This window comes from Neophocaena asiaeorientalis, unplaced genomic scaffold, assembly GCF_003031525.2.
Source record: "Neophocaena asiaeorientalis asiaeorientalis breed wild unplaced genomic scaffold, Neophocaena_asiaeorientalis_V1.1 scaffold684, whole genome shotgun sequence".
Lineage (NCBI taxonomy): Eukaryota > Metazoa > Chordata > Mammalia > Artiodactyla > Phocoenidae > Neophocaena > Neophocaena asiaeorientalis.
The window spans coordinates 1,225,052-1,252,063 of record NW_020174048.1 but is presented as its reverse complement, the minus strand read 5'-3'; the positions used below and the strand labels follow the sequence as shown (position 1 = coordinate 1,252,063).

The 27,012-nt window shown below is 41.4% G+C and overlaps 1 protein-coding gene across 1 annotated transcript in view; it reads right to left on the bottom strand.

Moving 5' to 3' along the window:
• Positions 1 to 26,738, bottom strand: part of ANKRD10 (ankyrin repeat domain 10) — a gene marked incomplete at its 5' end in the record, with an annotated part of 31,153 nt that extends 4,415 nt beyond the window's left edge. The window contains 5 exons of the mRNA XM_024754021.1: positions 787 to 876; positions 9,289 to 9,524; positions 21,001 to 21,092; positions 25,068 to 25,220; positions 26,553 to 26,738. Of these exons, the coding sequence (XP_024609789.1) occupies positions 787 to 876; positions 9,289 to 9,524; positions 21,001 to 21,092; positions 25,068 to 25,220; positions 26,553 to 26,738 (757 nt within the window). The remainder of the gene's footprint in view (positions 1 to 786; positions 877 to 9,288; positions 9,525 to 21,000; positions 21,093 to 25,067; positions 25,221 to 26,552) is intronic.
• Between the last annotated feature and the right edge of the window lie 274 nt (positions 26,739 to 27,012).

Here is a 27,012-nt window from a genome sequence, read left to right as displayed (position 1 = left end):
AAAAAAAAAAAAAAAAAAAAAAAAAAAAAAAAAAAAAAGAATGGTAGAAAAAAAGCATTCGCTAAATGGCTAAATCTTTAAATAGTAAAAGAAACAAAGCCCTTACCTTTAAAAACCAAAAATGACTATAACTGTTTTAATATACCACCGATTTTAGTGAAAAGCGTGTTCTGTGAGACACGGTGCTCAGCATCTTAGCAGATTCAGAGTGAGCGCCACACAGACCAAAGCAGCCAGGAATGCTGAGTTAGAGATTTCACAGTGGCCTGACCGGTTACAAGTCAAAACCACAACATCTACTAGTTCTCAGTGTTTACAGCCAGACATTCCTTTTGCTGTTTATCGCTTCGAAATTACTAGCAATAGATGTCCGTTTGGTAGAGTCACCCCAAGGTCCTATGTCAGAAAATGAAAAGCGTGAAGCCTCATTAAAATTAAACAAGGCACATTGAGCAAAAGTCTCAAATCAAAATAGGAAGATCGCACTTGTATTTCTCATATCCATAAAATGCACCAGAACACTTCTCCTTATAGCTACAAACTCGTCCAAGATATGCAGATTGTAGCATAACATTCTTTAAAACACTGGACAAAGTGCAAAAACTGCTCGAGCGAACGCATGTTAGAAATAACACGCATACTGGTTCTTGCAACGGCAGGGGGTCTGCATTGCTGAAACAGTATAGATTTCTATTTCTTTCGGTCCAACAGAACCACCCTCCTGCTGTTTGGTGTCTTCGACCATTGGACCGCTGCTGTGGCTAACAGGAAACTGTCCACTCCCACCTGTTACAAACTCTCTATCGACGTGCATGCTGTCAGCATCGTCTTCCGCCTCGCCATTCAGGAGCGGCATGGGGTCATCCGAGCTTTGAGCTGCACAGAAAACAAAGGCAATTTTAGGTTCCCTACACCGAAGCAGAGGACTTAACACAGATGCTTCTCATTCCTTGTTGTCAGAGCACTGGAGGCTCCAAAACTGTCAGGTAACTCTACAATCTAGGGATTATTAATGGACTTGGCACACTACCAAGAAACGTACTTTCCCCAACAGAAAACAATTCCTCAAATGTGCAGTTTCGATGAAAAGTCATGGCATTTCAGATACCTACTTGAGATTTACTTGTCGGCATAAATTTTCACTTAGGGCTGTTATTTGGACAACGTAAAGCAGTTATACAACTCAGAGACATTTCTAACTAGTTTTAAAGATTCAGGACACTCTACGTTATGCCCCCACATGTTCCTTCAGTTGTTTTTCATAAAGAAATGACACTTCTTGAACAACATAAAAACCATTAAAACGGTCCTCAAATTTAAAAAAAAAGTTAACTTATTCCATTAACAGAAAATAAAGTAAAAGCCAAGATCAAGACAGGTTTGTCCAGTACCACCCGAGAGCAGCTCTGGCCCTCTGCACCAAGACGCAACGCAACTGGAAACACCCACTAAACGTCTGGGTTCCAAGACATTTGGAAAGGACGCTACGCACGCACCTTTCTTATGAGACTCCCACTCCCGCATCTTGGAGAACAGCTCATGTGCACACTTGGCCACTCCTCCAGGGGTCACATACCCCGTGCAGCAATACCGCCTGCAACCCCGGGGTAGCCTACTGCTCGGGAGCAGCCACTCTCACGCAGCGTATGGCTCACCAGTCTTAAGCAGCACGCATTTTTACAAAATTGGATCCAAAGAAAATCACGTTCGTGCCTCGCCTTTATTCATCTACCATGGCATGAATGCATCCCACCAAGTAAATTCAAAAGGATCTTTCAAGTTGCATATAACCCACTGTATGTCTGGATTACGGTTCTCCCACCACCCAGCTCCCCACTGCGGTGTGGGTGGCTCCTTTTCTTTCCTATCGCGAATATACCATAACTAACATCCCTATAAATGCACCTTTGCATACACTTCTGGTTCTTTTCCAAGATAAACTAGAATGATTTCTGGGTCAGAGGGTATATACAACAAATAAGTAACAACTTTCAGTGTAATTTCTTTCAAATAAACATTTAAAAACAGAGAGACCTGAACAGTGCAGCTTCAATTACTTCTAATTTTGGACACACACGAGCCATTTTCAATATAGGAATGAGCGTTATCAGTTCCAGAGTATTCTCCAAACTGTTGAAACAGTTTTAAATGAAAAAAAGTCTTAATAAAAGAGAAACACAAATTCTCAATGATCAGTATATGGAAGAAACAGAGCCGTGTGATTTGTGCAGTTGAGAAAAAATCTGCACAGGAATGAAGCCAAAAGCACCCTACAGACGGAGGTGATGTAAAAGCCAGAGGCAACAAACTGAGGACTTCAGTCTTGTGAAGCTTTTCTTAACCCTCCACAGGCCCCAAGTCAGTGACAGGCTAGGCTCCATCTTCGCTATGAAACAAGGTACTTTCAAAAAGTCAGTGGTAAACAGGACATCTTAGAAAATGGGGGTGGGGGTGGGGGGCTGGGAGAGGGATGGTCCAGGTACTGGTTGACAGAAGCCTCACAACCTTTGGTCCTCGGTCAGTCACCGCGGAGAGGAGGGGCCTGCAGCAGCAAGGCCCACATTTGATGAGCCAGATAGGCAGTTTACTGAGAACCAGTGCAGGTTATCAGGGCAAAGCCACAGACGTCCTCATACAAAAGGTCAGACTTCACTGGGGATACGGTGCAGACAGCTTTATGTAGCCATACTCTTAACGCCTGGTTTTGTTCTGGAATTCAGGGCCCGTGTTCCTTGGGGAAAGTGACATCTAGGTTATAGCGGCAGTTTCAGATCTCTGAAAGGCAGGTTTTAAAAAGATAGGAGGCCCCCCCCCCCCCTCCTCCCCCAACAGTGCAAGAAGAAAACAGCTTCATGAAGGCAGGGAATGTGTCTCTTCACTCCCCAAGCCCAGTGCCTGGCAGTGTTCCATCGATGAATGATGCCCAGGCTCTAGCCAGAAAAGGCACACACACAGAAAGCAAGCAAAACTATTAAGAGTAACGAGAGTAGTCATCTCAGGTCAGACTAGCTATAAAATGAAAAGGGACAGGAGGGCAGACCTGCCACTAGGGGGCCAGACGAGCTGGTGGCAAAGGGAGGGATTTTCAAAACAAAAGCGGGTATAGAGGAGCGGGCACAATACCACCTTAAAGCAGAGACTGATCCTTTAACCAGAGGCCTACGCAGTGCACTAGGGACGCTATCCTTTTACACGTGTCTTTTGTTCATGCAGGTAGCTGCTCACCAATAGAGCGGGATAACAACGAACCAGACCAAAGCTTTCAGGTTCTAGTAAAGAAAACTCTTGAACGTGGGAGGCATATGCTAATACAGACAGCCTAGAATTTAACTACCCTCTCCGTAGATATGCAATCTTTGCAAGGCGTTTTTCCCATACAGGCTCCATCTGCCGGGATGTGCAGCCACGTGGCTGCTAACCTAGATGCCTAGAACCCTGGGTGATGTATTTTATACCGACGCCTTCATGTCTTTATTTCTAGCACCTGGAAACGGGAAGGGCTGAAACAGCTCAACGGGAGCACTGAGGTTGTAATCATTTACCTTTTAAAACTGCACTATAAGCCATGAAATTAAAATTGGCCTTTCAGAGTTTTGAAGGACACTGCATCTGGACTCGACTCCTTTCTCCACAGCCACGGAGCACGCCACCTGCGGCATTTTCTCCCAACACACCTATCGCCATTGCCAAAGGAACTACCGAAATATTCCAGGCCGCATCTGAGAAAAGCGGCTTGTAGACATTTCAGAAAAAGAATTTTCTTCCAAAAGTATCCATTTTGATTCTATTTGTTTTAGAAAAGAAGCACTTTCCCTTCCCATTTTCCTATTCCAGTTAAAAGGAAAAATTACCGAACATTTGTTAAAAGCGTCCTTATCTTTTACTTTGACTGCCAAAGCAGGTATTTGTTGACTAGACATGACTTCAATACACGTTAGACGATGCGTATTTATGACAGAAAATCACCTAGGATTGGCTCAAAATAAACCCTCCCAGTTTTCTTCCCCCAGAGGTGCGAGTCATGACCAGGTGTGACCACTGCCTAAGAAGCCCCTCATCCTTGACCTTGGGGCCAGTAAAGATGCTCCATTCGGGAAGGTGCCCAGGGCAACACAGAAACCCGCACCTGAATTTTCACCTAAGACTTGGAAAAAACTCCTAAAGCCAGATACCAGTGAGATTCTAAAACGAAACAATTTCTGATCAAGGAGTTTTAAAACATAGGAAAAGCCTTCCTTAACTTTTAAAGACAGGGAGGGGTCTGCAGCATTACAGAAACTGTGCCATCCAGGAAGCTTATTTTCGTGCTGGCTAGGTCAACTTAGGAAGACGTGCCTTTACTGTACAAGCGGCACCCCACGCACCCCAAGACGCAGAACATGCACACAACAGGATTTTGACTGCCAGGCGTATTTACAATGCACATCTAGGGCTCGTGAGAAACGCCTCAGCAGACTTAACTTTTAAGGCAAGGAAATCTCTTACGAGGCAAAAACCAGTGTACGCAGTCCTGTGCTTTAAGATGTGAACACTTAGTTAACAGGGCGCCACTACCTAGGCACAACCCACACAGCTGACACCATGCGATGTGTGAACGCTGTCAAGCACTTTCACTCAGCGTGTCAAGTGCAGCCTGGGGCCAGGGGACCGACTAGTGGTTCAGTCCTCTGTGCCTCTTGAGGGGGCCAGTGTGGGAAATCCTAGGTGCTGACCCACAACCAAGGTTACCTCACACCACTCTGGCCTTCCCACTGAACTGGGAGCTCTGACCACTGGGGGACCCTGTTCTCCATGAAACGAACCGGGAAGGAAATGTTTCCTTAGTGGTTTCCCTGCATTACTAATTACAACTGTTCTCTTCTACTATACAGTACATTTTACCCAGATAACTACCTTCGCAAAGAAAGGTCCTGTTAAAATCACACCACCACATAAAGCCAGTAGCAAGGTGGTTCTACCACAAGGTGACCTTTCGTGGGACTCCTGCCATGGCCCCAACTGCAGCAGACTGGGGGTGGGGAGATTCAAGAGGGCAGGTTAGTGAAGGTGCCAAGGACACGGAGAAGCAGTGACAGTTGTGGAAACACTAACGAGGGATCTGGGGTTCTGCTAAAAGAACACGGAAGGGAAGGTGCATGTGACACAGACCACCCGGAACAAAGCGTGCCAGGACCTGGCCCTGGCTGATTCCCGCTGCAGCTGCCACAGTGTGCAGAGGACGAGGTGCGTGAGGTTTGCTGAGCTCAAGACTAAAACAGAAAATCACTTGGTTCTTAAATGTCATTTCATTCAGACTGTATTTATAAAATGCTGTGTCTTTGGGGACTGAGCTAAAACAATCATTTGTTACTGCAATGCAATTAGGAATGTTCTCTGGTCAAATTTTTAAAAGTAAATACAGCCATTTACTGCCAGTTTGAGAACACTAAAGATACACGAGAAGTTACTGAAGTCTTTAGTGTATGTCACATACATGGAACTACGTTACCAATTTGATTTCTATCAATCATCTGAAGTTTTAAGTCATTAGCTAACCTGTATCACTTAACAAGCTCGTTAAGCCACACCCTTCCTCCTTTCTCGTCTTTTTAAGCCTGGTCAAAACGAACAATTCAGAGCAGAAAGTGGAGGGAGATTCTCTATCTTAAATTCATCCTGGGGATCATCGGCTGAGCAACTTCCTACTGCTGACTTGAAGCTAAGTCATGCTGTATTTTTCCTAAACGGTGTTTTATGTTAAATACCTAACACGTGACATATGAGATGCTAAGCTCAGTAATACATCTATTTGACTAAAACAAAACCGTGAAGTCAACTTAGCACGTGAGGTCTGGTACCACCACAGCCTCCCACTGATGGCAACTGTTAACCCCAAATAAAACTGTAGGTTCCTGGGTCAGTCTGTAACTCACACTGCCTCTCCCCAGTGAACACTCTGGAGCTGCACCCCAACAATTATGGATTAAAAACAAGATGAAAAGTTTCTCTCATGGATGGATGGGAGTGGCATTCTTCTCTATCCTGGATCACTGATAATTGGGACACGCTTTCCAGGAATACATTTGTGGATAATCGCAGTTACTCCTGAAGATTAACTAGAATGCTCACAGACCTAACACAAATTTTACCGCGCAGCTGCCGCTGAAGTCCCGAGGTCCACCTGTCATTCCATCCTGAGCAAATGGTTGGTAAACAGGGAGGAAAAGAAAACCCAACCAACCCAAAACCTAGTTATATATACTGATACTTCCTTGCACCATCCTAAATGAACAAAATCCATACCGGGGAAAACACTACCCCAAAGTACTTTTCATTTATATCCACCACCCACATAGCTTTGGATTTTATATCACCTTCGAGAGGACAGTTGTAGCCACAACTATCACATCTGTGTTCTGACCAGAGTGCATTCTGATACTGGTGTGAATGACCGCATGAAAGGCATTTAAAGTATGAATGTCTGTAGTAAAAACTTGCTTCCAAGGACAGTCTGTATTTGAGCAGAACAAATTATCACTGCATTACGTTCTCTTACATCAATAAGGTTTCCATGGGAAAAATTACTCCGATTACCTTAAAATATCTGAAAGCAGTTTATTGAGAGAGATCCTACTCTCTATGGAGAGGAGTAGGTTAACTTTCACATTCGTGATTCCAAACTTAAAAAAGTTAAGAGTCAATTTTACAGGACACATACATCTTTAAGAGTTGGCTTAGCCAGAAAAATTTCTGGAAGTGATTGCTTTTGTGAATATATATTCCACACTAAAAACATCAATATGTGTAGTTATTAAATTCTAGTAAGACAGAATAGACTAAGTTTATTGATAAGGTCCACGCTATGCATTTATGTTGCCAAGATATTATTCCAGGCATCTATTTTTAAAACAGCAAACTTAAATTGCGCCCCCCCAAAAAGATTTAAAATTTCTCTAAATACTTTTACATGTGAAGTTATTCAAAGATGTATTTTATATGCATGTTACACAAGGGGGTAAACACATATTTTTTTACTCTGGCATGAGAACTAAAAACTTATCTACAAAATGAGTAATTCAGAATGAGCAAAACCTCAAGCTCACACATTTATATAGCAAATCAAAACAAGATGTCAGAAATTAAATGAAAATGAACTAAAGCAACATACAAAAAAAAAACAAACAAACCCACACACATACAAAAAAACCCCCGTCACAGAACGTAAATAACTACACAGCTATTGAAGCCAACTATTATTTCACTTGGAAAATTCAGGCAGTTGGGAAGAAAAACCTTGTTTTAGTAATTGAGAATTACTGCCCCAGTACCCCATTCACAGTGAGTATGTTATGGTAAAAAGAAAAAAGAGAAACCTTCTCCCAGAGAAAAGAAAAAGGAGTGCAGGGGCAAGGGTGGGACGAAGGCCCATCTGTTCTGCATGCGCATCCACACGCACGCACAGTCCTGAGTGACGTGTGGGCTGAACCTCAGGGGCCAGTAGCCACGCGAGGGCCCGGAAACAGGAGCTGAGATGTCAGGTGCACGTGCTGAGGGTGAGAAGACCCCCGCTCTCTCCACGTGCACTGCAGCAGCACTGAGGCTCAGGTGTGCGTACTCATCACCTGCAAACTCGAACGCCAGGCTGCAACCCCATTTTCTTCTCAACTGGCACCCTCGACCTGAGCACTAAGGAATGGGCACTTTGGGAAAGCTGCACTGTGAGTTTCCTGTGCAAAACACCAACCTCTAACTCAGTCAGCCAAGACGAATCCCTGTCTAGAGGAGGAGAATACAATCTCGCAAATACCTGCATGATTATTCAAGCCCTATTTGTGCACCCCCAGGGTCTAGGAAACAAGTTCTGAAGTTTTAGGAATCCTTGGAAAGGCTTGAAAGAGGTACTTCAATAAGAAGATACTGGCCAATTCAACCGAACTTAAAACCTGATGAGACTAGTTTAAAACTCTTTAGGTACATTTGAGTCTTCTTAGAATGTTAAGTGACATCCTTTTTAAAAAACTAAACAGAATTTAAGATTTATCCTATACACTAACATGATATGGACACCCGTCCAATTCTTGCATGAGGTCGTAGAGTGAAGCTAACGATACCATCCCAAAATTATTAACCAGGCATTAAACAAAACAAGGAATACTTTTTGAAGTTTAGACATACCTTCAGGTTGTGCATGTGATTTTTATACCTTTCTAAAAACGATTAGGCCCGTAACTTACAAAAGCTATGAATCTGAGAAACTATTACTTTTAAGTTCATACATTCATTTCTATAGAAAAGTCACATAATCACAAGTTTTTATACTGACCAACATTTTAAAAGTTGTGAAGGAGATGATACAATTTTACTGACTCTGTAGGAGAAATGTTTTTGTTTGGATAGACTCCAGTTACACAAAAGAGGCACAGCACTGGGAAGAGGATAAAGCTGACACATTAAAGTCAACTGAGGTTGACTTTAGGTTTTGCTCCGACTATACATGTACAGTTGTTGTTTTTTTAAAGCCGAAGGGCACAACTTTGTAGTTATCTCCGGCAAAGTTATCTGAGTGCATAATTTCACATGATTACTTTTCACCGTCATCTCTAAATTTCCCTTTCCAAGTAAGTTTGCTAAATATTCCTGCCAAGCCAGTAATTCTTCTTAATTTTCCCCCCTAAATGAAAGGGAGATTTTTTTCCTCAACCGTAAAGAGTGACTAGCTGACACTTATTTACAAACCCCGAAACCATCTAAAGATAAAAAGGTGGAAGAACACTTAAAACTAAAATAACTTACCTTAGAGACTTAAGTCCTCAATGTCAAAGTGGCACACCAGGCCTTGCTGTGACACACACACACCACACTGTGTCCAATGCAAACATCTACCTTCCCAGATGTGAAACTGTATTTTACTATCAGACCAACAATTGTTGTAAAAGCCCAGGAAAATTCACAGGAAAAGAAAAATGAGGCACGGGGGCAGATTTTTTTTTAATAGTTGTATTTCAAACAGGAACAACAAACGAGAAAAATCTAATTCGTGGCAGGTAAACCTGGGTGTGCAGAAAGTTATATACACACATTTACACTTCAGCTGTCAACACTGCCCTCTCATATCCTCCCCTTTCGTTAAATGGCCAATCTTCAAAGTGGCAACACAGGAAAAACTCCTCCATCACTGCACCAGAGTCCTCCGGGCACAGTACCCCTTACGTGAAGGAGTCATCTCGAAGGCGCTTTCAGCCATAAAAAAGAAAACATGTTAAAGAGAGGAAACAAGTTCGCTCTTTCCCACCCACAAAGCGGTCTCACCTGTGGTTCTAGCTTTCTTTACTCCAAAGGGTTCCGAATCTTCCAAGCATCTCTTGCGATTTGTTCCCACACTAATGTGATTAGGAAATACATTCGGATGGCCCCCATTGAAGGGGCCACCGTTATGGAAAGGATTCAGATGACAACTCTGGAGGTTCAAGAGAAACTGGGTACACTCTTGGAAACCCTGGGTTTGAGCAATGTCTGCTGCCGTCAGGCCACTGGCATTTCTCAGGCTGTACGACACAAAAACACTGAATTACATCCCATCACCATTTGCATCTGGTCTCTGTTCCTGCTGAACTAACTGACTATCTGCAGGGGATATGAAAGAGCATACAGATTTACAGCAAGTCTGAATTAAAGAAGGAGTTACTCATCCTAGCTCTGTAACTAACTTCTCTCTTATGCACATTTGATTACTAAGCAAGATTTGGGAGATAGTAATTTAAAAATCAATATACTAAACTTTAAAAAAAGGCATCTTCCTATTTAACTTCTCAAAATCATTTTTTATGTTAGTCTGAAGAATATAAATTTATGCTAACTTCAGACTTAACCTGAAACTGAATTCTATATTATCTGCACTTAATTTTAATAATCCATTCCTTTAGCTCGAGTAAAATCATAACAAACAAACATGTACTGAATTGTCCATGGCATTTATAACAACTGGCTTCCTAACAACAAAGGCAACTGGCTTAATGACAAGCCAGAAGTTGTGCTAACATGTGACACTATAAGTGGAAGTTCAGAAGGATGTCCTGAGACTAATTTATCATCAGACTGGAGATCTGAAAAGCTGAGTTTTTTGTGTTTTGTTTTCTGGCCTTAGGAAAACTTGCAGAAGTTCAGAGCATCTGAGTGGGTGCTTCCTTCTAATACTGTCCTAGGAACTCATCCCCCTAGGCTGAGTCCTACCATCAGAAAGAATCAACATCATCCTGCGTGGCTAACAACATTAGCAAGTAACGTCCGACGTCCTCCGCGTTAGCCAAGAGTCAGACTAAACCAGAAGTGGTGGCAGAATAGAAATGAAAGCTCTAAATAAGATGAATACGAAAGAACCAGTTGAAATTGTAAATCTTAATTAGGAAACAATAAAAACGGAGGGAACAAAAGCAACTCCACGTTGAAGTTCCCCCGGAAGACAAGAAAATACACTGCTCTGTGAAATAAATCTGTAAGAAGCAAGACAGGTTAGCTGCACACTGATCCACGGAAACTGGAGAAGCACTGAAGGGCCGAGGCAGTACCACACCTCCCGGCGAGCTCTGCCACAGACAGTGCAGCTGTGACCAAACACAGGCCTCGTCTTGTTCCCGAAAGAACAGGGCACAACCCTGGATGCTTTTTCCCTAGATTAACGTGAATGAAAAAAAAAGCCATTTCAGGGAGAAAACTACAGAATCAGGGACAAATAAGGATTTTCCATTTTAAACATAACAATAAGCCCTGTATTCCTATTTCCAGCCATCATACGCAGAAGGTTCCAAACTCAGAAATGAAAACGCTATATACTTTTGGACAATCACTAAATACGTTCCCACTTTTAAAAGCATGAGATAAAGAAATGTATCATACATTTTGAAGAAAGGCAAAAGCCCAAACTCAATCTGATCAAATATAAAAGAGACAAAACTTGAAAATCCCCAAAACCAACAATATTTTCTTAAAAATATAAGGCAGTTGTGTGCAGGGCTACTGAGAACTAAAACTGACATTTTTATTTGATTTCATGGCTATGACTTCTGATAAACATTATTCTAAAATTTCACAGTATTTTGATATATGAATTAAATAGAGAGGAAATATCAAAGTTTGGGTAGAGTGAGTTCCATTAGTTATGTGTATAGAAAATGATCACATACTTGATTTTTAATATCAACACGTTATAGAAATTTAACATTCAAGCAAGTGTAACACTGGATACTTTTTTTAAATGGTGTATTACATTTTCAGAAGATATCCTGAGTGAATGGTCCAAAAAGGTCTACTCTATCAAGAATGTGAACAGAATAAGTAGCCGCGATAAAATTAAAAAAAAATTTAACTCTACACAATTTGAAAAGACGAAGACCCAGGACATAAGCAAAATTTAAAAAATGATCATTTCTATAGATAAATAATGAACTTGCTCTCCAAAAATTAAAGAATACAGAAATGGGAAGCTGCTGCTTAAAATCAGGACACATAACGCTGACAGTAAAGATGACTCCTCAGTGGACGATAAATAAAGAACAGCACACAGAGTTTTTAAACGGCATTTACCACCCCAAATGCCAGTTCACTGAAGAAAGCTGAGATGCTCAGGGAGCATGCCAACTTTTCTAAGTCACTGAACACAAGAACATCCAAACTACACTCAATTCCTTTACTCTTAATTCAGAAACTGAACAGTAGACCGAATCTGAGTTAGAACAGCAAGTTCACTGTTCTCGCAAGGAAATACAGCCTTAAAGAGGAAGAGCAAGTGCGCGCCAATATCCGGAGACCACAGAGACTGTAAATGCCTGACGGGGAGCGCCTGCCTGCACCTGAGAACACAGGCAGCGTCTCCTGCCCGTCTCCAACTACCACGGGTGGTCCCAACACTTGCACATCACTCGGCTTGGACGAAGCCAATCAGATTTCCAGGTGGTGTGAAGTATTATCTTCAAAACTCGAAAGAACAGCCACTAGAGTCAACTCATGCTATGTACTCCTCATGCGTGGACCAAGCAAGTAAGAACAATCACAAGCCGAACTGAACTTCAACTGGCTCCTCGTATAACTCTGAGGGATCCAAAGAGAGATCCAAAGGGGAGTTCAAAACATTCCAGAAAATGTATGGACAGATAGCAGAATCTGGGACGTAAGGTAACTGGAAAAATTAACTGGGAGATTATAATTTTGGCACTATCCCTACAGTAGTAGTATTAGAAACAGGAACATACAGTATCCCTTCTCCACTTCTGGTGAAACTACAGAAGTTGTCGACTATGTTATTTCTCAGTTACTAAGGGCTGAATGTAACATTCAGTTTAACAGTGTTTACGTTCCTCTAAAGCAGAAAGGTCCTGGAACAGGCCCGCAGAACCGCCCACTTCCCTCTCCTCTGCCTCCGAACGTTTTGCTTCCCATCTCCTTCCCTGCGTACCCGTCACTCCCCCTTTCCTTACCCGTGGTCTAACGCGCTAATTCTGCTCTGCTCAGATCTAACACCTTGCAAGTGGCTCTGCAATCATATAGTGCACAGAAGCTGGGTGGAAAGGAATGACTGGGTCACCAATCCGGGGCAGGCACTTCTTCTGTAAAGGGCTGGACAGCAAAAACTTTAAGCTCTACGGGCCACAGTCTCCGTTCTCTCGTTGTAGCCTGAAAGCAGCCTTAGATGACGTGTGAACACAGCATTGGCTGTGTTCTAATAAACCTTTAGTTACTGGCACTGAAATTTGAATTTCATATATTTTAACGTGTCATGAAATATTATCCTTTTGATTTTTGTTCAATCCTTTAAAAACATAAAAATCATTCTTAGTTTATGGGCCATACAAAAACAAACAATGGGCTGGACCAGTTGAGTAACATTTAATCAATAGATGATACTGGTAACTAGTCCTCTACTCATTTTAAAAACATTTTATCTTATAGAAGTATGACGATTTACAATGTTAATTTCTGCTGTACAGCAAAGTGATTCAGTTATACATATATATACACACACACACATTCTTTTTCATATTCTTTTCCATTATGTTTCATCACAGGATGTTGAAGACAGTTCCCTGTGCTATACAGTAGGACCTTGTCGTTTATCCATTCTACACACAACAGTTTCAACTGCTAACCCCAAGCTCCCAATCCTTCTCTGCCCTGTTCCCCCTCGCCCTTGGCAACCACAAGTCTGATCTCTGTGTCTGTGAGTCTGTTCCTGTTTCGTAAAAGTTCATTTGTGTCATATTTTAGATTCCACGTATAAGTGGTATCACACGGTATTTGTCTTTCTCTTTCTGACTAGTCCTCTACTCTAAATAACAGATGCCTATGGGTTCCGGAAAACTGTCTCTCTGGTAATTTTCTGCACTATTCAATTCAAACAAAAAAATAACTTTTTAGAAGTTGCCAAATCTGTTAAGTCACAAAATGTTAAATATCAAGAGAATATCTAAAGGTAAACTTTAGAAGAATGTAAAATAAAAGACCTTGAGAGAGCATGCAGAAGAAATAATCATTCCTACTCCATCTGAGTGTTTTCTGTTAAAAGTTCTAAGTGTCTTATGACTGAATCAGGCGACGTGCTTAATGTGAATGAGGCGGAAACTGTCTTTACAGGTCTGAATTCCTCAAGTCACTTCTTAATAAGCAGAAGGGGTTTTCAAACGTATTACACAGAGGCTGAAAATCACGTGGGTTTCTAGGCGAAGAGCAGCATAAAGAATAATTGTGCGGTATAGTTCTTAAAACACTTTAACAAAAGAGGCTCAGGCCTTTAAATGCATTTTAAAATATATGCGCTCCTATTTGTTAAGCATGTTTCAATTTTAACGTTTTAAGGGTTGAAACAGTTACCCTGGTTAAAATGTATCATCAAGTTATTGAGCCTTCAGCTCTATTTAGTGTTACAAGTTTAAGCAGATATTCAACCTAAGCAACCCTCCATGATTTTCCTAAAATCCAATGGGAGCTGGGCACATGAATGTGATTTAGGATTTTACAGGCTCTATGATAATTTCACATTTGAATTTGGTCTTTTCTTCTGTTACAGTACTTTTTAAACAGTCAAGCCTTCACTCTTCAATCCCGAGGTATTCACTGCGGGTGTGATATGGCCACACTGCACTCACTGCTGGCTACTCCTACCAACCCGAAGTGAGGGGCTGCTAAAGACAAAGTTGATCTGAACTGTGGTCTTCACACACTAGTCCAAATGGAAATTTTCAGTATCTGGAAGATACTGTTCAAAATTACTCTCAAAAACTGTATTTTGCACGAGAACTGGGGCACTAATGAAAGTGTACACAATATCTTTAGACTAAGTCTTTAAAAACACACATGAATTTCGTGACTTTGGTTTACTGCACTCGGGCAGATGAGGCCTCATCTAAAATGTACCTCTGTCCATTTCTGACAGCAAGAAGCCCCATGGGGGACGTGCTGTGAGGTTGTTCGAAAGCTCCAGTTCACCTTTCTGGTCCCCTCTGGTATCCGTTTGAAAAATCTTTGTAAATGGGCAGAGATTTTAAAAAATCAGACACCAGTCAACTTGATGTCCAAACTGGGTCTAGTCTGTTGAAGTTTTAAAGCTGACTTTCTTTAATTGTTGACACGATCAGATTCTTAGACTAGTAAAAATCAACTCGCTCCAGTTTGTCACGGAAGCTATGACAACCTTCACCGAGACTATGAAAAGTCACTTTGGTCAGGCTACCCATTTTCTCCCGGTAGTTCCTAGTATTCTTTCAAAATTGCAATATGAAAACACGGGAAGGCATAGACTAATATTTACTGTGAATTATTTATCCTGCGGGATAACTGGCAAAATAAACTTTTTAAAAACTTTACTAAAGTTGAAACATAAAGGCTCATATACTATATTTTCTGTAATAAAATTCTGAATAGAATGTTAAGACTTATTATACCTAAGAGTGTCTCCCCAAAGAACTTTAAAACAAAACTCCACTCTGCTGCCAGCTAATCCCCCATCTATTTTCCACTTATAGTGTCACAACGTCAGAATATGAGAAGCCGTTCTAATGAGTTTTTCTTTTCTTTTTTTTTTAATTTGCAAAACCACGGATCAGGAAGTATCTGAAATATACTTTTCAGAATCTGAGTTGTCACATCACCTTCAGGATGTTTTCTTTTTTGTTAATGCCATGTGACAATAAAAGATGACCACAATTTTCATATAAAGAATATTTCTGTTAAAATTCTGATCTCAACTTAACTATTGTTAGTTTACAAGTAAATAGGTAGATATCATAAATTAGGGTAAGCAAAGCATGCAAATCTAAAGAATCTATATCTGAACTCCTAGATTAGCATTAAAACCAATCACCGCAACAAATACCTCAACAGTATGCCTCGAGTGGAGAAAGGAAGCCATACTGAACATTCAATGCCACAACTGTAAGGTTTTCGGAGAAGCACCTGTGGCAGTTTCAGCAGTTTCTATATGGAATGCTCCCCCTTTCTAGGATTACTTGAAAAAATCAAGTCAATTCGAATTACGTAGCTGTAAAACATTGACATGTGTAGTTTTTACAGATTCAGAATCTTCTGTGTGATTTAAAACGGGCAATGGTTCATAAAACAGGAAACTTAAATAATAAGGGATCACATATTTGCAGGCAACATTTTGATTAAAAATACATATACATACATGAGGTGCAGAAGCACATTTACTGAGCGTAAGCCATTGTCATGTGACCACCTTGACCAAGAGCTATTGCTCTAAAACACTGCCTTTTCAATTACTTCTAGTAATTTTTTAGCATGAAGCCAATTTAATTATGTCAGTTATTTCAACAAAAGTTTAACAGTATGGACTAAACACCATTAACTCACGATTCTGGTTACTTTAAAATTTGGTATGCTGTATCTCAAATACATTAGTAACTATTCCTAGATGGAAATAAGCAAATACATGGAATCATTAAAAAAAAAAAAAAGATAAAAAAACATTACTAAATGTCCATTTGTACAGACAAAACATTACAAACATCTAAAATTTCTTCAGTAAAAGGAAAACGTGTATTTTTAACCCTTTGGTATCCAAACTCTTAAATACGTAATTATGAAGACTTTCTTAAATATATTCTTCAGGTAACAATAGGAAGAAACTATTTTTTAAAGTTTCTACTCGAATAAATTTGGTGCCAAGTTTTCAATTCAAGTTCAACATTACTGAGGACAGTTTTATGTTGCAACTGAACCCCAGCTATGTTTGCATACATTAAAATATAACAGCATCATTCAAAGAGTCTGATGAAATATTTAACCTGCTCCCACTATAATTTAGGCAAAGGAAAAGACGTTTGAATCTAGAAATCACTGGTTTTACTTGAAAGCACTATATAAAAGCAGTGCTTAAACAAATATTAAAACCTATATATTATTCAAGCTGTTATGAAAAACAATCAAAATTCTAAACTGAATTTGTCAACAACTCTAGAATACTGTCAGCCTGCTATCTATCTGCTCCTTTCCAGCAGGCAGAACTTCATCAGCTATCTCGGGAAGTAATTCCTCCACCTTGCCTGCAACAGTTTAATAAAAGGAAAAATGAGCCAGGAAATTGCAAGATCAGACAAGACTGCTGTAGTGACAAGTAGGTCAGGGAGGGAACACTAGGTCAGGACTGGAATGCACAGGATCCAAGATCAGAAACCACTAATTCCGAGTTACACTGCTAATAAATTTCATGGTTGGACTATTATTCTGAAGGGCCAATAGGTGAACAAATGAAAAGAAACCACAAACTTCAAACATGAATAAATGTCTAATGAAGTTTGCCAAGGGCAAAAGCTGCAAAACAACTTCCGACACTAATATTACATATGCTCATCACATGATTTGCCCTAATGAAAATTTTGCTTCTAGACAGAGCTCTACGGGTAAGCAAATAAAGGTGGGTTGTAAACATGGACCAAACTAAACCAACTCCATTTCAATTAAGAATTTTTAAAAGTTCAGCAAAATACTTTTTCCTGCAACATTCAAAGGTCTATTATGACCACATTTTAAGACTTCTGTTACTAAAGCCAACTGTGTCTATTTTCTGAATTAGGCAAGAAAGATTTTTTCAGAGTGAATCACTGAACTTGCTTATATGTAAGGTTATAGATGCTTCTCCAGCTATCTGATGATCATAGTTAAGCTCCTCTTGGGATGAAAATAATTAAGTTAAAATATATGTAACCCACTGGAAGATCTGGTTACCACAGAATCAATGGCTTCTACAGAAATGCTCTCCTACAAGAAGCTATGGGACTTTGCCACAACATAATTAAACACTGGCACCTGGTATAATGTGGTATTAAAATGGACTAGCAAATTGGCCTTAGATGCAAGCAATTCTGAATCTCTAAATCCCACTAAATCCCTTTATTTCTACTCTGAGGCATTAAAAAAAAATCTACTTTTATATCTGGTTGATATGGAAACATTCTCTACTACATCTCTCAAGAAAATAAAGACAAAAATAACCAAAATCAGTCAGTGCCAAAATACTAAAAGGAAAGATAATTCAAGGCTAGAAATGTGTACTTTACAAAGTTGTTTGTAAAAGGTCTTTTTAAAAAAAATTATTTACATATATATAAATTTTTCTTTTGTAAAAGTAAATGCAACACATAAACATTCAGGATTGATCCCAATCTTTTGGAGTCAGGGAGGAAGTGTTTGATTGAATCACCATGCAGGTTACATTCATCTTCCACTGGCATGACTAGAGCCCCCAAGTCACCTGAACAGAACAGTGCCCAGCTGGCCTGTGGGAACACAAATAGGCTCTCTTGCTTCTCCTCATTGGTCACATAAAAGGTGGTCTTAATTATCAGCAGACAGCAAATTTTCAAGAGTCCTTCTCTGAAATCACATTAAAACTTAATTTTATATTGTTACTTATTTGATCATCCAAAAGAAAAATAAGGCAACAACTTTTCCATGTTACTATATGTCCTTCCTCCAATCAAAAACCCTTTGTGTGTAGCAAGTAGCATTCAAATCCTGGCTGCAATGAAGAACTGAACTGCCATATAAGCAAAGTTAAGGATGATGACAGTTTAACTTACTTAATAAAAACTCCCTACTTGAGGAAAAAATGAGAGTGAGAAGCGTCTGTAGAGGTTTAGATCATTTAAAGTATACAAGCATTCAGTCTGGTCACAGAACTGACGCTTAATCCTGTGTGTTTTTATTTTTACATGTAAACAGTGGCAAGTAACAATGACAATCATATAAGGAGAAACAAAACCTCACATGAAAAAGAAAACTTGGCACCAAAACTCAAGATGTAAAACAAGAGAAGAGAAAGAAACTCCATCAACATACTCACGTGCGGTGCTAGAAAATGTGCTACGATGCACAGCAGCTGACATGCGTTATCCTACAGATGCAGCCTACACTGACAAGTAGGTTATGTAACAAACCATTCTAGCCACAGGTGCCTGGTACGCTTGCCCTCTCCATTATCTACCCCATGACCAAAAAAGCAGCAACTTCAGATTTTGGCCACTTTACGTAGCAAATATATAAAAAGCAAAGTAGGAATTAACAACAAAATTATTAATTACCACCAAGTGTGATAAAATACTGATACAAGACAGCTTTTAATCTGGTCACGGAAAAAGGAAAAATTTCCACCAACTCCTAAACGCTATAGCATGTAATATTAAAATTAATAATCTGGCTCACTTTGAACTGGGAACAAAATAAGTTAACTTCAAGTAAGTAAATTAATTCTGGGCCCCTTGATGACCTTAAAAGAAAAAGGCATTTTTATTTGCTAGGACTACACGTTACCATATGAGCAACGTAACAGGAAACAAATAAAAGAGAGCTAAGTACCATAATTTGGGGGAATCAAACTATTATTTGTTGGTAGACTAAAAGTGTTAAACTATAAAAGTGTGCAGAATAGATATTAAAAAGCAATGTACAATTTAGCTTACTGGCGAAACTGACATTTTATCTAGATGTTAAAACTAAATAACCACATATACAATAGCAATAAATAATGATTACTTGTGTTCTATCTCCAGGCCAAAGACATATAATTTTAAAAATTGCTTTTGGCTAGGTGGCTCAGGCTAAATATTTCTTCTAAAAAATATCTGAAAGTTCAGTCAAGGGAAATCACCATATGCAGGGTCTTGAGGGAGTGGCTCTTATACTGAGAAGGAAAAACAAACTGGCACTCGAGGCCATGCTCAGTCACACTTGGTGGGAAAGAGATACTCGAGGGTCCTGTAACAAGGACAGAATTGTAAATAAAATGATCTCATTTTAAAAAGACACCTATTAAAAAAAGGACATAGCGCAAGAAAGATATTTATTGGTTCAAAGGATTAAACTATCCATTAAAGTGAATAAAACTAACATCTTAGTAATAAAATGCTCAGGACCAATTAGAGTACTGTTTAGAAAGATAAGTCACTGAAAAGATCAACTTCTAATTATTCATTATTTCAATAAATGACAGTTAAGGAATTTAATCAATTATTTTACGACTCTGTATTTTATAATCAAAGCTTCTGTTGTTAAAATTAAAGATTTAAGTTTTAAATCTAAAAAAACAGCTAAGAAAACTGCATCTACAACGTTGCTTTAAAGCAATGCAATGAGAATCATCTTGATGTTTTCTAAACTGTGTAATATATATTCATATTATCAATTGTTTTTACGTTACCTTAAATTATAACTACATATGAAGTCACAAGGTTCCCTGCAATGTAACAGTTAACACAGGTCATATTTATAACACTAAATGGCTACATAAGTAAATGATCCAAGCCCAAACTAATGTCTAATCTTAACAATAATACTTAATGAAACAGAAGCTAAGATACTAAGAGCCTACTGATAGCCCTTGGTATCAGACAGGCCTTTCATTAACCTATATGGTTCTGCTGTCCAGGATCTGTTTTCAATATTTATTATAATACAGAGTCAAAACAATGAAGTGGAAACCAAAGGGTTAAACTAAGTTTTGTGGGTTTTATTTCTCCCAAAGTCTAAATTTTCATATTTCCAATTAGAATAAAGTGGTTTGTAATTAATTTTTATGAAATATTCAAGACACTCAAGGTAAAACAAAAAAGCTGATATTATCATAGTTATTTTGGTTATTACAGCTCTATAGCTTACACTCAATATTTAAGGGTGAAAACCGCATCCATTTTGTTAATGCTGTGAACTGCAGAAGAAAAATTTTTACAATGAATCTTCAAGAGAAAGTTAATACAAATGAATTAAATACTGAAATAAACGTATAATGCCATGGCTAGCTAATGATTTGCATACAAGATCACATTTTAAAATCAATACACTTAAATGTTAATACTGTTCTCTCAAGCTAGAAGTTAGCCAGTTGATGTAAACTGGGCTAAAACAAGGATATTCTAAAATAATGCCATCACTATCAAAAACTCAGAGTGAGTTTTTAAGTCTTTAATGTGTACAGTTCCATTTTACAAGGAATTACAAAATCACTGAACAATCATAACAGGTTTTAAAACATAAGATGTCCTCATATCTGCTAAAAGATGAGGAAACCATCTTTTTAGCAAAATTAAGAAAAGCTAACTGTGCAAGAATTTTTTTGAGCCAGAGAGGCCTGAAAAGATATTCTAATCCAATTCGAGGCACTCATTCTGAAATTAAAACTTGGCAAAGTTTGAAGACTTGCCCACAGTGACACAATTAGTCAATGGTAAAGTCAACAATGCCAGGCTCCAAATTTAATGAGTTAACTGTTCCTTCTACCCTAATATGCTCTCTCTCTCTCACGGCAAGAACGCTGAGGCTGCTGGGATTCAGCCCCTTCTGCTAGTGGCCAACTCAACTCACACAACAACTTGCTCACTAACGCCAACTGATCTAAAAAGCAAAACTCTATTACCAATATTGAAAACAAAGCTCAGAACTTTTGCTTGCTCTAAATCCTGTCTCTAAACACGACACCCTTGACCACATCTTTGGTTGGCAAGAATAAATGAAGATGCTTACTCGGCATGAGCCCCGTTAGCCACCAGGGCACTAATGCAGTCCAGGCTCCCAGAGCGAGCCGCCTTGTGAATAGGAGTCTCGCCCTCACAGTCCTGAAACAACAAAAAGGAAAGCATTAAGATCCATACAAGACTTCCACATTCTAAAGTTAATTAACAAAGGCCATGTACCATCTCATTCCTCTGAAATAGAATTAAGGTGAGCCAAATCTGAAGCAGAACACAAAGAAATGTAGACGTGAAGAGAAAATAAAAGCAGACCAAGGAAGGAGCACGTTCTCCTGAATTCTTAGGTCAAGAACAAAAAAATCATGGGGCCTCTCCAACCATGACAGCACGTACACTCTGGGTGGCAATTTAGAAATGATTTTTATGATGGATCACAGCACAGATGCATATAACACCCAAAATTATTATCTTCAGACCAAAAAATAGTAATCAAGGCCTAATAGCTAACGTCTGGTCTAGTCCACCCACGTTCGCCTATGTCCACCATAGGACAGCCTGAGTCGAGACACACCGGTGCCTCCCCCTGGATTTTTTTATCTCGAGCCTGAATTAGGACTATACTTTAGACAAGACCCCTAAGGTTGAAGGGTCAAGAAAGAAATGGGAAGGGAGAACATAGGGTCAAACACAGGCAGCTCTGTATACAACTCAGGCTGTTCTGTGATGGGGGACTTTGTTCAAGGACTTTTAGAAAGGATGCATCAGAACCTGACTGACCCTTCAGGAAACGATGTTGAAGGAGGCACAGGAAATGAGCAGACTCGGGGAAATGACTCTGAAGACTAATACAGGAAACAAAAAAAAAAAAAAAAAAAAAAGAATTACTTTACACTGTATGAATGGACCAAAAAATGTGAAACACAATTTCATTCATAGGCTCTCAGGTAAAAAAAAAAAAGGTAAAGACAGATACAGCGATTAAGAGAAGGAAGTTGTTTCCATTAGAAAAACTGATTTAGGACTTTCTGCCTCAGAAATGCCAACTGACTAAGCAGCAACAGTTCCTGAATCCCTCACATCCCATCATCACTGAATGCGAACCTGGCAGGAGAAAACTACACATAATTAAGGGATAAAGACACAAAGCAGGGGTGGGGCAATGGTGCACAGTGCATGGCACCTGGAAATATTAACTCACGGGGGGGAAACTGAGGTGAGGACTAAACCAGAAAGGAGTGGTAGAGCATTTCACAGAAAAATATAATATGAAAGACTCAACCACTTACTGGAGGGAAAAGTTATGTATAAGCTCAAAAGTGATGTAAAGTTCCAAACAGAACAGTCCCAATTTTGAAGAAAGAAACAAAATCATGAGGCTATACAGGGAACTAGCTAGTGAAATCAGACTTAAAAAACCAAAGGAAAACCTACCCTACTGTCTGAAAAGAGGAGGGAAGGGAGAGAGGAGGTACATAATAAGGACAAATAAAAATTACGTACACGTACTGCCAGGAAAAGTAGAACTAAGATTTAGGTGAGATTTTGACAAACACCACAAAAACTCAAGAAAGCCAAAAAGGATTTTTTTTTTATGATTTTTTTTTTTTTGCTGTACGCGGGCCTCTCACTGCTGTGGCCTCCCGCTGTTGTGGCCTCTTGCGTTGCGGAGCACAGGCTCCGGGCGCGCAGGCTCAGCGGCCATGGCCCCCGGGCCCACGGGCCCAGCCGCTCTGTGGCACGTGGGGTACTCCCAGACCGGGGCACGAACCCGTGTCCCCTGCATCGGCAGGCGGACTCTCAATCACTGCGCCACCAGGGAAGCCCCTGCCAAAAAGGATTTTAAAAGCTATCTTTGGTACCAGAAGAAAAATGTTTTCTATACTATTTCGAGAACAGGGTGGGATAGCAGTAGATGCCAGAGAAAAAAGCGAAGCTACCCTGCTCCTGTTGTGTGTTATACGAGGAGCCTACTTAAGCTGGGAAGGGCAGAATAAACACTATTTAAAGAAAACTGCAACCAAGAGAATGAGAGCAAAGAGCCATTTTAAGGTTACTCACAGCTCAAGTTCAGACCAGTCATATTTCAAAAATACCAAATAGTCTGTAATATGATTCTAGAACTATTGCTGGCAAACTCTGAGTCATAAAGGACAGTGGGAGAGGTGCCAGAAATCTGAAAACGGACAAGTCACCTTGAATTTTAATTAAAACAATCTTACTTCTAATCTAGTTACGAGGAACTAAAGGCAATACCAAATGCCAGCCCCATTCTAGAAGGGTCACTAAAGAGATGACTTACAAGAAGCGACAGCCACGGGCAGCCACCACTAAAAATCTAACTTCACTTCCTCTCTGGGTAAACTTAGAACACCGAGCCTCCAGACAGCACATCTGAGCTTCAGTAACCCCTCATGCCAACCGTAGATATGGCAGAGAAAGTCTCTATTAAACTCGAGGAAAAGAAACTTAGAATGGTAAGAAACTAACATGCCAAAAGAAAAAAAGGTATGCTAAGGCTCAAAAACTTATAGGCACGCAAAGAATAAGAAAAACCTGCATCTAGTTGCATAAGTTTACGTGGGGAATGAGAAAAACTGTCTACCTTGAGATGAGCCAACAGAAAGCCTACTGGGGCCTCAGGGTCAGTGAGTGCCTGTCGCAGCAGTCCAAACCGACAGCCGAGACTCGGACGGGCCGAAGCTCCGCACGTGAGACCACAGCTAACCAAGGCCCTTCTGGGAGCAGTGCCAAGACACTGAAGAAACCCAAGCGATACCCTCGTACATGAGAGGACGTGGGGATGCCGAGCCGGGTGGGCTGTTTAAACACAAGAGGAGAGCTGTAAGGAGAGTGGGATCTGGGGACTCTTGCCCTGGGAGCAGAGTCGAGGAGGGATTTCCACGTGGTGCTGTCTAGAGCAGCTGGGGGAAGGAGGAGAGTGTCAAACCTTTTACCTGTGGAAAATACTGAGCTGCTATAAATCATTACATGAAAAGGGGGCTTCTGGGTTTAAAAAGATTTGAAAAGCAGCGTTACACCATTTCTTTAGATCTCTCTAAATGTTATGTAACAATTTAATGAAAATCATCACATAGAAAATTTATACTTAAAACTCCACATGAATACTAAATATTCATTACTGCTACTCATGGGCTATCCGTATTTTATTGACAGGGAGATTGAGTTACAACCAGCAAACCACTTGTCCAAGGCCAGAGGGATGAGGAAGCAGGGCGTGCCCCTTCTACCAGGAGAAAAGGGGGTGGGGGGAGAATCCACGAGCAGGAAGGAGCCTAGTGGGGACAGGCGACGCCTAGCACCACAATGGTACAGAGTCGCCCACTTGTAACTCCTGAATTCACGGACCAAAGCAACAAAGCAGTAGAGGAGCACGCGTGAAAGAAGGAAGAGTGGGGGGTGGCAGGTGACCCAAAGAGCTGTCCCACATCCAGCCTGCAGCTTAGTGACAGAAACAGGCCTCAAATCCAGGGTTCTCCTCGCGCGCCCTTCCCACCCAGTCTCTTAAAGAGAACAAACTGCCCCCTTATCCCTCACTGACCCTTGTTTGAAACCACTGCTAAAACACCCTTCCTCAATCTGGTGTCCAGGAGCCGCTTCCTACAGGACGCCTGGCTACCGCCCTGCGTCTGACCACCACCCCCAGCCCGTACCTGGAGACATCTCGTGCTGCTCAACCTGCCCACGCTGCCTGAACCACAACCACACAGGTGACTGCGGACGACTTAATCGCCATTCTCTCGCTGGGACAGATGTGTTCTCACAATTATCTGTGGAAACGGAGCTAAGGCAGCTGTGAGCAGAGGAGCCAGGAAACCGAGGCTCAAGGCCAGGCTCCTTCACTCACCAGCTGTGACCTTGGGCGACTCACCGTGGGGCACAATAAGTCACATACAGGCGAAAGCACTCTGAACACGAGGCATTGCTATGTGACAGGCCAGTTATCCACAAATAACTTCATGAACGTAAGGTCCAGTTAGCCCACAGGTAAAGATATCAGACTCTAATTAACGCCTGAATTTAAAACTCCACACCACGTAATCAGCCCTGGAAGAAGAAGAAAACAAAAACCAACCACGTCAATCACGGGCACTCCCTTACCGGTTTGTTAATGCTGGCTCCTGCTTGGATCAACCAGACGAGGCACTGAGGATGTCCCCCAAAAGCGGCGATGTGGGCTGGGGTCTGTGCGTAACGGGTGGTGGAGACATCCAGTGTGGCTCCAGCTCTCACTAAGTGTATTAAGCACTCCAGCTTGGAGAACAGCAGGAGGGGGATGAAACAGGCATACACGTCAGTATACTGTTAAACGTTACACAGATGAGCTAAAGTCTGTAATGGAGGTGAGTGGCATTTTTCGTTAAACTTTTTTTCTGTTTAAGAAAACAAAGTCAAGTCATTCCTTCCCAGTATCATGCAAATTTTAAAAGGCTTATTTAAAAGAACATTTCCCTCGTCCTTGTGAAACAAAGTTGGTACACAGGAATAGAAAGTCGAAACAACCGACACTATACAAGTTCAGATATTTTGTTCTTCCTACAACTGAGAAAGCCCAAATCAAGATCGTGCTGTAAATCCACTACCTCAGTGTTTAAAAAAGCCGACGTCAGAAGAGACTAGTTTGCACATTCACAGACCTTTGTCAGAGCTGAGCTTTGCCACTCGCACGCTCTATTCTAAAGGAGAAAACTGTTAAAGTGATTGGTCGGTAAACCTTCACGGTCAAAGACAATTTTCTGCGGCCTGCACTGGCCGCGCCGGCTGAACACTCGATTGAGGCCCAGCTCCGGATCAGCTCCTTAGGGAAAAGATGTGTGGAGCCAGGGAGAGGGCAGCGCTTCGGCTTTTCATACTGTTTGTACAGACCGCCCCCCCCCCCCATCAAAGACAGAAAGGCCTAGAGCACAGGTGAGCTCTGCCCCTGGCAGGTGACTAAAACAAAAAGGCACAGGAGTCAGGACAGGACTTTGCAGCCAGGCATCGGTACCATACTAGCTTCTGGAAGAAGAACCGGCACACTCGACAAATATTTAGCAAGCGCCTCCCGTGTGCCAAGCACGGCGGGGGGAGGCCTGCTGTCCTCAAAGGTTTACGCTGCTCCGCCCAGCGTGTCCTCAGGGTCCCGCTTCCCTCCCAAAGCACGATGCAGCTGGCGAAAAAGCTCTCACTGCCAACAGTTCTCCTGAGAACAGACCTCAAGCGAAGAACAGCTACACTCGGGTCTCACCCCGGGTCTCTTACCCTCTTGCAGCAATTTAAGGCTTTCCCTGTAAAGGACAGATCACTGCCATCAACGTTTTTTGTGAGACGAACGCTCACAGTTGGTGGTACACTGATTTTTAAAACAGGACCTGTCCTCCAGAGTCTGAATCTGGGGGTAATGGCTGATAAAGAGGTACCACTTTGGGATATTTTTATCTGTCGCCTTTATCAATGTACCGAGCGAAAAATGACGGCCAGTCCTAGTGATGAGATGAGCAGGTCTCAAGCCCAACAAAAATGAAACAAGGATGAAAATCGCTTGGTACGCCAGAAGCGGTCAGTCTTAACGTCAACCGAGAGCTCCCTGGACTTAAAATTTGTTACCTGTGGGTTGGATGTGGAAAACCCGGTTTGGAATTCTGTACGGATACCGTTCAGTGCGACAGCTTGTAAAGGCAAGGCGTGATCCTGAATACCGTCCAGTCCTCCGGGAGCGAGCCAGCCTCCTACGGAGGTGAGGACCCTCGTGCGGAGCTGCCACGTCGCTAGGAACGCGGCCTGAGGGCTGGGAGGGGTTCACAGCGCGCGCGACGCTCGCTCGGCGGGCCGTGGCCCAGGCTGAGCACAGCGAACGCGCCCAGGCCCGCAAACGCAGGGAAGCTGTGGGCAGGGTGCAGGGGCACAGGACCCGGGGCCCGCGCTCAGGACTGCGGCCCCCACAGCCTCTTCGCACAGACCGAACGATGCTTTCTGCGGCCCCTTGTCTCCAAGGCTCTCCGCTCCCTGTGATTAACGACAACCGAACGCCCTGGAGTAAATGCCTCCTGGTCTCCGGGGTTCACCT